The 13,130-nt window shown below is 45.2% G+C and overlaps 1 protein-coding gene across 1 annotated transcript in view; it reads right to left on the bottom strand.

Moving 5' to 3' along the window:
- The window catches only part of LOC103664303 (phospholipid-transporting ATPase IB), a 565,982-nt gene extending 563,173 nt beyond the window's left edge, over nt 1-2,809 (bottom strand). The window contains exon 1 of the mRNA XM_040621665.1: nt 2,734-2,809. Coding sequence (XP_040477599.1) covers nt 2,734-2,809 — 76 coding nt within the window. The remainder of the gene's footprint in view (nt 1-2,733) is intronic.
- Nucleotides 2,810-13,130: the final 10,321 nt, after the last annotated feature.

Here is a 13,130-nt window from a genome sequence, read left to right as displayed (position 1 = left end):
AAATGTCTACTCTCTCCAGACTACTCTGTAAATGTAATGCAGATTTAACCAAAATTCTAAAAGGATGTTGTTTCATTTCATTTTAAAACAGGTTCTTTTAAAAATACACGTGGAGGAGTAAAGGACCAAAAGGAGTGAAGACACTTTACAGAATGGGTGACAAAGGTACCCAAAGCTTTGAGCACTGGCTGTGCTGATGGCAATGTCCCACTCGTGGCGGCACACCCCTGTCAAGTGGAAAGAAGTGGTTTCAGAGCTTAGGACACTCCTAGGCCAACCCTCCAGCACCGACCAGCCCTCCCCTTGCCGCACCCCCAGCCCCAGCACTTCTGTCTGCCCTGGTCCTCATCCAAACTCAGCCTATCAGGCCCTTTACCCTTGTTCACCGGAGTGTCTGGAGTGTCTGGAGCCCACACTATACAGGCCCCCCCTTCTTCCTCACACCATATGCAAATTCTTCACAGGGACTCCACCTCTTAGAACCTTCCTGTCTTCTGAAACTTGCAGCCTTTCATTAGCAAATACCCTATCTCCCCCACCTCTGGACTTCATGCCTTCACTGTTCTGCTTTGATGATCCTGTTCTTCATTGTTGATCTCAGATCACTGTCCCTCCTTTCTCTCTAAAAACCCCTTACTTTGACACTCACGCCATCAACTGTATGATTGTTAACACTAGTCTTAAAACAACCTCTCTGGAACTCACATCTTCCCCTCCAGCTACCATTCAATTTGCTCTCTCCCCTTTGCTACAAAATTCACCCAAAAGCGTTTTCTGGACTTGCTGTTTCCAATATCCTCTTAGGTCTCTCTCTCTGAAGCTATTCTATAGACGTTCTTGCCCACTCTTTACACAAAAACAGCTCTCTGCAAGGTCATCTGTGCCTTTCATGATAGACTCTTCTCGGGGCTTGCGTTTCCTGAGCTCCCAGCAGCACTGGGCATGGCTGAGCACCACTGCCTTCTGAACAGTGGGCTCACTGAGCTTCAGAGCTCTGCTCTGGGCTTTTCCTCGGACCTCGTTGGCCATCCTCTCAGCCCCTTGGCTGTTGCCTTAACCTCCCTGACCTTGAAATGTCCATGTACCCAGGCCTCTGTCCAAGGACCTTTCTCTTCTGGGCCACGTCTATACACACTGCTTACGTAACTGGCAGGTCCCACTGCAAAATGAAAATACAGGCCCCTCATTCAAAAAGTATTAAGGCTTCTAAGACAGCAACAGCACAGCATTAGAGCAATCGCAGGACTCGTCCAAGAGCTGGGCTCTGAGCAACTGCTCTGCCACACAGCCACAGAGCTGGTCCTGCCCAGGACCCTTGAATTTACATCTCTGGTCTAGAGGACTCCGCTGAACTCCCGGTCCATAAATGTAAACATCTCCACTCTGCTCTCTCGCAGGCCCTTCAAAACCAAATTCCTGACCGCGCCCCCTCCACCAATGAGAACCCTATTCTTTCTGCAGTTTTCCCCATCTCAGTGAGTGGTTTGTTCAACTTTCTTTTTCCTCCTAGCCACCCTTTGATTCTCCTTTTACTGAAACCTCACATCCAAATATGAACAAATGCTGTTTGGCTCTACCTTCAAACATATGGAGGACATGCCCACTCTCCCCCCTTCCACCCTAGCACTGTCACAGGTACCATCTGGCACCTGGATTACCGCTGTCCCCTCCCAGCTGGTCTCCCTGCTTCCGCCTGCACTCCCCGCAGTCTAGCCTCAGCCCTCACCCCGCCATCCTTTCACACTGGCATTCTCCTCAGGTGGATCTGAAGGTGCCCTGAGTTACTCAGAAACACTGGTTGAAATGACCTGATGGCTCTTCCCATGCCACATGACTCAACGACAAATATAGGAGCGTCATTTATTTCCATATGCCTATTTTCTCAAAAGAACAACAAAAACCTCACAGAGTACAAGTGCCCCATCCCCAAATTGCAAACCCTGTCCCCTCCTCTCATCCAAGATCAACCTACAAACTTGCAGGCAGTCCTGAAATGGTAAGAAAGCTAATCATTCCTGAAGTTCCCTTTCCATTTTTCATTATCTAAGGGTCTGGTTAACGCATCGTGGATCACAATCACATAACATCCAGCTTAACATGATTCGGGTTTCTAAGTATGTTCTGTAAGGAACAAGACGCAAGTGTCTAGACTCGAGGTGCGGCGGGGCTGTGTCTGAAGCACCGGGGTGTTCGGCTTTAGAGGTGTGGCGTCCCTCCGCACGGGTGCTTCAGTGCAGTGTGGGGTGTGCGGTGGCCGCGCCGGGTGGTCGGAGCGACTGTGTCGCCGCCGTGTGAGCGCGAGCCCCACGGGCCCAGGTAGCGACAGACGTTCGTGTGACCCTTTGGCTCCCTAGGGCTCTGCCGCAAACACCGCGCAGGGCGAGGGCAGACGCCAGATGGTGTCTCAGCCCCCCGAGTCGGGGACCCGGCACCCCCGCGTAGGGGCGGCCGGGCATGCGCACCGCGGCTCGCACGCACACGCACACACACCGAGCGCGCGCACACGCATCCCGGCCCCGCGGGCGCACTGGGGTCTCCAACGCCCCCGCCCCCTGCCGGCGGCGCAGGTGTTGGGCCGCCCCGCCCCCCAAGTGCCGGCGGCGCGGAGCCGCCGGGACCCGCGGCCACGGACAGGCCCCCGCGGAGGGAGGCGGGCGGAGGGCGGGGCGGTGGCTCCCCTCCGCGCGCCCCCGCCCCGCCGACCCTCCCCGCCGCGCGCCCCTCCCCTCTCACCAACGGACGAGCGGATCCGCGACCTTCGGGGCAGGGACATCTTAAGAGCTCTGTCCAGGCCAGAGGCGTTCGGCATCGCGCCCTAGTCGGGGGCTAGGCGGCCCCCGGGCGAGCGGCGGAGACTGCGCGCGGGCCTGGGCGCAGGGGCGGCGGCCCGAGGGCCATGGGTGGGCGCGCTCCTGGACCGGACTGCGGGGCCGCCGGGAGCGCCGGCGCCTGTGTCGCGGCCGCCGCCCGAGGAGGCTGCGCCGTCCGTGCCGCAGCCGCCGGCCAATGCGGCAGCGCCCGCGAACGCCACCGCAGCGGGCCCCGCTGGCCCGGCGGCGGGGGAGGGGTCCGGCCCTCCGGCAGGGAGCCGGGCGGGAGGAGGAGCGGGCCGCGGCCGCGGCTGGGAAAAGTCTGGAACCTTAAGCGGGACGCGGGGCTTTTTAGGTGGCGGAAGAGGCGGTGGGTGGGGGAGGATGGATCGGTGCTGTAGGGGGCTCTTCTAGGATACAGGCGCGCCTTGGGGTACCCTTTTCTGTCTGTGCCAGTCTGTTACCTATTTTACCTGTCACTTGTCTTGCGGTGCAAGTGTCCCGTGCGAACCGTTCCGAAACTTCTCTCTTTTCTCTGTTTCTGTTCTGTGTCTACTTTGGTGGGATCTGTATAGGTTCTTCCAGGAACAGGTATTTCTAAGGTGTAGGGCCTGGAACGAAAAGAAATCCTGGGTCTCCAGTCTCCTAACCCCCAGCCCGCTTAGAATTCTTATTAGTGGCGTGTTAATACTGTTAGAAGCCCCTAGGAATACTTCGCTCGCGCCGCACACACCTTCCATAGGAAACAAAATCAATGAGAGATGAGGTGACTTGTCCAAGGTCACTTGATCCATATTTTATTGTTTTTACTCATCAGTGTTTAAACTGAGCTTGGTTCTTCTGGGCACAGTTCCATAAAGAGAAAAGGGGAAAAAAGCTGAATCTGTTTAATATCTGATGAAATTCTGACCTCAGAATGAAAAGAGAAAAATGATTCAAGAAGAGTCTGACCTTACATTTATTGATGTGATCATTACGCTAAATTTAACAAATACCAGGGGCTGACAAGGAGAAGAAAGACGCTCAGCAGAAAGAATTGGTGCCCCGTGAGAAAACACCGTGCAGTCCCTCAGGCTCCTACTGGCTAGCCTCTGCTCCAGATTTTCTTAGAAAAAATGCAGAAGGGATGGACAGTAGACTGGCAACTTCAGCTTCAATTAGGATTCCCTGCCTGTTCTGGGCCCTCAAAAAAAAAAAAAAGTGTTTCTGATAAGAAATAAGTCTTCAGCAGGATGTTGAGGAAGAAAATTTTCTAAATTGTTGAGCTGCGCTTCAGGGTGGGAGATGTTTTCTCAATGGGTCTTTAGAGCTGCTGAGGGTGAACTTAAAGCCACTTCATCCTAGCAGTGAGTTTGTCAAGAACTTTGTCACTAATGAGTCCGTTTTCTATCGGTGACAACCCCTCGAAGGCTAAGCAGAACTGAAGAGGACTTGAGTGAAAAATACGAATTTTTCAGCCCCAAATTTTAAGATGAAAAATGTTTCCACCATAACCAGATGAGAAAAGAAAGAGTAGATAGACTTATTTTTAATTTTTAAGAAGCTGAGTATGTTAAATATAGAACACTGCCTTACCCACTGTAGACTGACCCAGTGCCTTACCCTGATTTTGTGCACCCTTATCATGAAATGGGTGGGCGGTGGGGAGCACTTCTGTTTCTGTATTTATCTTCTGATAACCAAAACTGTCCTAACAACCTGGTAGATTGTTGAGATTCAGTTGACGCACTTTGAAGATGACATCGTAGATGCAAGGATGGGTGGCTCACTTGAACTTGTGTTCTCTCATTGACTGCCATGGCTAATTTCCCTGATCTGATTGGCTGGTATCTCTCTTGGGAAGTTAGTTAAGGATGGCCTTTGAGCACAGAATCCAAGCCTAAATCTTATCTTTGAGGTCTTCTAAAGATATATATGCACAAAAGATAAAAGCTAGCCAATGACCATTATTTACTATTAGTCTTAGAATCCAAATGCCAATATGGATCATTCAGTAACCTGTGCTTGACCTCTCAGAGAAATGCTTTCACCCTTGCCAGAGGCAGCCTAGGCTAGATTCCAAGGAGACCCAAGATGCCTGTAAAAAGAAGAGCCAATGCAAAATCAGAGCAACAGGGGTAGTCAGAGAAATGTATTTTGTCTCTACCTTATAGAAGCAAGAACTTCTCAAGAAAGAGCATTTGCCTCAATTCTCTAGAGTCACCACCCCAAGCGCTCACAAGCCAGGTGACAGAAGCAGCCTGCAGAAGAAAATATCCCTCAAAAGACAGGTCAAGCAGGACACACAAAGCCCCTAGCACTGTGGGTTGATAAATTTCATTGAGCTAAGTCAGAGTAGCCCTTTTTGTCCTAAGGGATGATGTAGAAGAAAGAAAGGGGATTAGAGTTTTCTTTCCCTGAAAGCCAGCTGTCTCCGTCCTCTCTATTCTGTGTGCGCCCTCCCTAAGCAATGAGATCGGCCAAGACAGACCCAGTCTCCCAGAGAGAGAAACCACCCCCTCGTGGTGTGACTGCAGAAAGGCTGACCATGTTTTCTCCCAAGATTTCCAAGGAAGGAAAACCGCACAACGTCCCTTGTCAGCACAATGCTCGAGATCTAGGGTTTTTAAGCAGTTCTTCCCTATGACCATTTTAAATTCTGTTTTAACTTCAGCCCGTTCTTATTTAATCTTCATGGTTCTAAAGAATAGCCAGCTCCCATTCTTCTCAAGAAGTTCTTTCATACAGATACAGACTTTGGGCCATTTCTTAAGTCCCTTTCTTCAAACTGAAGCCCCATTTCCTTTTAGAACGTTTATACATGAAAACATGTTCATGCATGTATACATATATGTGTATATCTCTTACATGTGTACATATATGCCTATACATAGGTAGACATTTTAAAAAAGGAAATGGCATATATACGCCATATAAAAATGTATAGATATGCATATAGAGTTCATCCTTGTCCCCAGTTTAGGGAATATTATAGACAGAGTGGAAGCCACTACTAATCCCTAACCCCTTTCCTTTCCCAGATCAATTTCCTTGTCACCAGATCAATTTACTTTTAGGTCTCCTTCATAGGGCCTCCATCTTTTCCTGTTATTTATCAACAGGCTAAAAGGCAACCCTGATAGTATTGGGCAAAGAATCCAGGAAGGAAGATGATTTAATAGAAAACTTTATTCTTCTATGGCAGTCTCATGCAGCATTCTGTAAATGCATTCTGAGGACTCCAAATTCCTCTCATTTTTACACATTTTCCACAGTGTCCCAAATTGGACATAGAAGAAGAAATATTCAGTAGAACGGTCATCTATCTTCCTAATGACTGAAGGGGCAGGTGCCCCAGACTCCTGCCCCTCGATTACTCCTTAGCACTCGTGTGTAGCATGTGATGCTGGCTGCCCCTGGAATCTTAGCAGGGGCTGTCATCTGGTAGACTTCATCGTGTCCTCTCCAGGTAGCCTGGGCTTCCTCACAGCATGGTGGCTGGCTTCCAAGAGTCCCAGGAGACAGAGCCAGGTGGAGGCTATGTCACCTTTTCTAACCTCGCCTCAGAAATGACGCAGTATCACTCCCACCACAACCTGCTAAGGCATCACAAAGGCCCAGTCAGTTCAAGAGAACAGGAAATAGACTCTAGCTCTTGCTAGATTCTGCTAGAACATAAGGATTGGAAACACTGCTGCAGCCATTTTTGAAAATACATCAAAACTAGCAACAAATTTTAATTTTAATAAAACATAATTGCACCAAAATCATAAAATATTTTGTGGAAAATAATGAAAGACGTGCAAGATGTTCACCCAAAGAACAAAATGGGAAGGACATACATTACCTGATTTCAAATCTTACTATAGTACGAATGCTTGTCACGAGAGTGTAGTGTAGACACATGAGTAAATCACTGAAACAGAGTCCAGAAATAGGTCCATGTGTATTTGGTTAAATAATTTTGACAAAGGCATCAAAACAACTCAATAGGGAAGATATAGTCTTTTCAGTAAATAGTGCTATAACAGGGGTGCCTGGGTGGCTCAGTCAGTCTCAGGTCATGATCTCAGGGTCCTGGGTTGGAGCCCTCCACTGGGATCCTTGCTCCCACTGAGTGTGCTTCTCCCTCTTTCTCTCCCCCTGCTCATGTTTTCTCTCTCAAAATCTTTAGAAATATATATATAGTGCTCTAACAACTTGATGTTTATATGGAAAAAAAATTAAATAAGCCTTGACCCCTTAACCATACACAATAATTAAAATGGATAGGGGCGCCTGGGTGACTCAGTCATTAACCATCTGCCTTCGGCTCAGGGCATGATGCCGGTGTTCTGGGATCGAGCCCCGCATCAGGCTCCTCCGCTGGGAGCCTGCTGCTTCCTCTCCCACTCCCCCTGCTTGTGTTCCCTCTCTCGCTGGCTGTCTCTCTCTCCATCAAATAAATAAATAAAATCTTAAAAAATAATAAATCAAATAAATAAATAAAATGGATCATAAACTTAAAGTGTAAAAAACTAACCACACAAAGCTTCTAGGAGAAAATATTTCTTACACAAGACATAGAAAGCAGTAACCAGATAGGCCGGTGATGGGTATTAAGGAGGGCACATATTGCATGGAGCCCTGGGTGTTATATGCAAATAATGAATCATAGAACATTACATCAAAAACTAAGGATGTATTGTATGGTGACTAACATAATAAAAAATTATTTAAAAAGAAAAGCACTAACCATAAAAGAAAAAACTTATACATTGAACATCATCAAAAAGAAGACTTCTGTTCATCAAAAAAACAATACCAAGAGAACAAATAGGTAAGCCACAAACCAGGAGAAAACTTTCACAATGCATACATCTGACAAAGGACCTGTTTCTAGAATATCGAAGTAACTCCTACGACTCAATACTAAAAAGACAAATCTAATTTGTTAATGATCAGGAAAATGCAAATTAAAACACAATGAAATTCCACTACACACCAGGATGCGTAAATCAAGATTAACAACTCCAAATACTGTAGAAGACGGTGAACAACCAGAACCACACTTGCTGGTGGGAGTGTAAAATGTTATAACCACTTTGAAAAACCTGTAATTTCCTATACAGTTAAATGTACACCTTCCCTATGACCCAGAAATTCTACTTCTAGGTATTCACCCAAGAGAAATGTACACATATTTACAAAAAGACTTCAAAAAGAATATTAATAGCAACTCTATTCATAATAGCCTCAAACAGGAAACAACCCAAATATCAACAGGTAAATGGATAAACAAATTGCCATGTCTTCATATAACAGACTATGACTCAGGAATAAACAGGAATGAATTACCAATGTATACAACAACGTAGATGAATCTCCAAACATTATGCTGAGTGAAAGCAAGACCCAAAAGAGGATAATCCCAAAAGAGTGCAGAAAGTAACCAGATAGGGTCCAAACTGAAGTTCCTCATGCTAAACCCCAAGTAAGCAAACCAAAACTTAACTAAGTTTCTATGTTCTGCGCTTCAATCCCCCGGAAAAGAAAGGCCTAGGCCAGCCAATCAGCACCCATCTGTCCAGCACAAATTACCTAACGTGGTTCCAAAATGTCCCTTTGCTCCATATAAGGAAAGTAACCCTGGTTTAACCAATCAGCGAATGCCCAGTACATCTTCCTTGTTCCTGCTCACTTTGATTTATAAAAATTTCTTGCCAGGTGTTCAACATCACTAATGATCAGGGAATTGCAAATCAGAACCATGGTGAGATAGCATCTCCCACGGCTAATACCAAAAAGACAGGAAACAACAAGTATTGGTGAGGATATGGAGAAAAGGGAACCCTTGTGCACTGTTGCAGGGAATGTAAATTGGTGCGACTACTATGGAAAATAGTACGGAGGTTCCTCAAAAAATTAAAAATAAAAATGCCAGGGGCACGTGTGTGGCTCAGTGGGTTAAGTGTCCAACTCTTGATTTCAGCTCGGGTCATGATCACAGGGTTGTGAGATGAGCCCAGCATAGGGCTCCATGTTCAGTGGGAAATCTGCCTGTCCCTTTCCCTCTGCCCCTCCCCCTATTTACAATAGCCAAGATGTGGAAACAACCGTTATATATATCATTATATACATAATGGAATATTACCAAACCGTAAAAAAGAAGGAAATCTTGCCATTTATGACATGGATGGACATCGATGGCATCATGCTTAGTGAAGTAAGTCAGACAAAGAAAGACCATATGATCTCGCTCATATAAGCATACATCAGAGATATTGCAGATTTGGTTCCCAACCTCTGCAATAAAGCAAATATCACAATAAAATGAGTCAAATGAAATTTTAGGTTCTCCGGTGCATATAAAAGTTATGTTTACACTATACTGTAGTCTGTTAAGTGTGCAATAGCATTATGTCTACAAAAATATGCATACCTTAATTAAAAAATACTTTATTGCTAAAAATGTTAACCATCATCTGAGCTTTTAGCAAATAGCCATCAGTGTTCACAGATCACTGTAACAAATGTAATAATAATGAAAAGGTCTGAAACATTGCAAGAATTACCAAATGTGGGTGTGCCTGGGTGGCACAGCGGTTAAGCGTCTGCCTTCGGCTCAGGGCGTGATCGCGGCGTTGTGGGATCGAGCCCCACGTCAGGCTCCTCCGCTATGAGCCTGCTTCTTCCTCTCCCACTCCCCCTGCTTGTGTTCCCTCTCTTGCTGGCTGTCTCTGTCTCTGTCGAATAAATAAATAAAAAATCTTTAAAAAAAAAAAAAAAAAGAATTACCAAATGTGACCCAGAGACTCAAGGGAGCAAATGCTGTTGGGAAAATGGGGCCAATGGACTTGCTCCACTTATAAGAAACGTGATTATCTGTGAAGGACACAGTAAAGGACAACAGAACAAGATATACCTGTATATGGGGCCATGGAGTGGGGAGTGGAATGGATGAAAGTGGTCAAAAGGCACAAACTTCCAGTTATAAAATAAATAAATCCTGGGGATGTCATGCGCAACCTCGTTATAGTTAACAAAACTGTATTGTATATTTGTAAGTGGCAAAAAGAGTAGATCTTTAAAGATCTTATCAAAGAAAAAATATTTGTAACTGTGTATGGTAACAGATGTGAATTAGACTTCTTGTGGTCATTTCACAATATATACAAATATTGACTCATCGTGTTGTACACCTGAAACTAATATGTTACCTACCAGTCATACCTCAATAAAAAACAATCTCTTGCCTCGTACAGCTCTGCAAAGCTGCTTTCTAATCTGCTAGACTGAATGTTCCTTGATTCATGAATTGCTGGACAAAAGCCTACTCGATCTGGTAAATGGATCTGTAAATCATCTGTGGGAAATTTTCTTTTAACAATTCCCTTTAAATGAAGTTTAAGAAAAGGCAAAAAAAAAAAAATCTAACGGTCACTGAAAAGGGACCCAAGAGAACTTCCTGGGGTGATAGGATTTGGGGGGTTTTCTTGACAAAGGAGTGGATATTGGGTGTGTGCATTTTCAAAAGCCATCGAACCGTACAGTGAAGATCTACGCGTTTCACTGTAAACTATACCTGAACTTCTACAATACTAATAAGGAAGTCGGTTTTTAAATGCCTGCACTAGGATACACATAATAATGTCTTTTATAAGAGCAAAAACTTGGAAAACAAGCCCAATGACAAAAGGATGAGGAAGTATGTTAAAATTCTTTAAAAAAAAAAAAAACTAATTCTCTTTAAAAATAAAATTTTCAAAAAATATGTAATGGCTTGAGAAATTATAATGTTAAATGAACAAAGGGGAAATGTAAAACTATATATGTTGTGATCTATTTTTAATATACATATATACACACAGATATATGATTAATATACACATATATACACACATGTTAAAATGTTAACTGTAATTATCTCTGGTGGTGATTTTCATTTCCATCTTATTCTCTTTCAAACTTTGTACAATCATTCTCCTTCAATGTAGGAATATAGTGAGTTCATCAGCCAAAGTTGTTGCTTTGCTATAATTCCAGTTGGCTGAACATGTGCAAAGGATGATGTCAGAGTGATCAAAGCAAGTGTTGGTTGCCAGGCTGAACTGGGGGACCGGAAGCGATGGCAGAATAGCCGAGTACAGCACCTCTTCAGGAAATGCAACACAGCTGCAGAGTACTGGGGAACTCGACAGCCTACACGGAGACTGATGACAAGTGAACAAGTCTAAAAGCGGATGAAGTAGTTTTATAATAATGATAAAAATAGCTAGCATTAGGGCGCCTGGGTGGCTCAGTGGCTTAAGCATCTGCCTTCGGCTCAGGTCATGATCCCAGGGTCCTGGGATCGAGCCCTGCATCGGGCTCCTTGCTCAGCGGGGAGCCTGCTTCTCCCTCACCCTCTGCCTGCTGTTCCCCCTGCTTGTGCTCTCTCTCGCTCTGTCAAATAAGTAAATAAATAAATAAATAAATAAATAAATAAATAAAATCTTTTAGAAAAAGAGCTAGCATTTTTAAGTACTTACTCTGCGCCAGGCAATAAGCTCAATGCTTGCTTTTATTTTCTCATGTAATTTTCAAAACAATACAAAGGGATAAGTACATGATTCTCCCCATTTCGTGGATGAGAAAATTCAGGGTTAGAAATGTGCAACAATTTCCCCAAGATCACACAAGTCGGTAGTAAGTGCAGCCAGAAGTGAGCTGTTACCAGTTCTGTGTCTAGTGGCCACATTCACAATTATGATACCTCCAAAGAGGCCTTTCAACAGAGGAGTAGAAGTAAAAAGAAAGACAGACAGACAGAAAGAAGGAGAGAAAGAGTTTCTAAACAATCATAATAACACAAAGCCAAAGCATATTTTTATACAAACTGAATGAAAGACTTTAATCAAGTATCTATATTTTCTTCCACCAAAGGTAATTACAGCTTTGAGCAGATGCCCTCTCATATCCAGTATGAGTAAAGACTCATATTCTACTAAATTCTGGAGGTCATCAGATGAACATCTGTTGCCTTGTCATCTTTTATGACCTGCTGTGTCTCCACAACAAGTGATTTGGAGGGAGAGAGCTAACAGCTTCACAGCCCACGCCTGCTATCATTGGAGTGGCGAAGGAATCATTCTTGACCGATCAGACTAAGTCTCCCTGGAAACCATGCTTTATCTCTGAGTAGGAAAAACCAGAAGGCTAGCCCCTTTAGCAGCTCCTTAAAAATGTCAACATAAATTTACCCTATAACCCCAGCAATTTTGCTCCTAGGAATCCACCAAGAAAAATGAAAACCTCCGTCCCCACAAAAACTTGTACACAAATGTTTATAGAGCATTATTCATAATAGCCTCAAATCAGAAATAACTGAAATGTCCATCGAGCGCTGAACAGATAAATGTGGTGTGTCCATACCTGGAATACTATTCAGCAATGAAAGGGAAATAAGTATTTTTTTAAAAGATTTTATTTATTTATTTGAGAGAGAGAGAGAGAGAGCATGCATAGGCAGGGTGGGGGGAAGAGGGAGAGAGAGAAGCAGACTCCCCACTGAGCAGGGAGACCCACGGGGTGGGGGGGGCGCTCCACGGAGGCTGGATCTGAGGACCCTGAGATCAGGACCCAAGCAGAGGGCAGAGACTTAACCCACTGAGCCACACAGGAGCCCTGGAAAGAAATAAGTATTAATTCACGCTACCATATGATGAACCTCACTGACATCATCAGAACCTAAAACCACCCTCTTGGCCAACTGGCTCCAGAATATTGAACCACTTGCTCGGGCATAACTCGAGGACAATGCTATGAGAAGTTAACATTTAATATTTGGTTTGCTATCTGCTTTATCACCTCGATGGGCTGAAGATACTTTAGAAACATTAATGCTCCCACCATATTAAACACTTTTTTCCTTGCTGTTTTCTACTTTCTCGCTCTGCATTTAGCAGGAGCGGCAAAGATAGATGAACATTTTCTAAATTATTTAACAACCAGAATGCTCTAGGTTGCATTCTGGCAGAGTAACAGAAGCACACTCAGGCCACTCTAAGCCACCGCCCCGTGAGGGCAGAGAGCGGCCGGCTCTCTGCAGGTGTGCTCCACGTAGGAGGCAGGTGGAAACGCTGGGACGGAGAGAAGACCGACCCCTTGGGGCGCTGGAAGGTCGCGAGTGGCAGGTGGCCTCCGCTGGAGGTCCCGCCACTGCGCTGCAGCCCAGCTGCGCCCCACTCCTACTGATCGAGGAGCACCGTTTACACAGCAGGAGTATTCACCGGTGTGCATCCCAGGACAACGGCAAGATACACCAGTTCGTTTACAACTGAACTTTGAAAAACAAGTCTATCAAATATGCCTAGCAAATGC

This window comes from Ursus maritimus, unplaced genomic scaffold (genome assembly GCF_017311325.1).
Source record: "Ursus maritimus isolate PB19 unplaced genomic scaffold, ASM1731132v1 scaffold_10, whole genome shotgun sequence".
NCBI lineage: Eukaryota > Metazoa > Chordata > Mammalia > Carnivora > Ursidae > Ursus > Ursus maritimus.
This window is presented reverse-complemented; position numbering and strand designations above follow the sequence as displayed.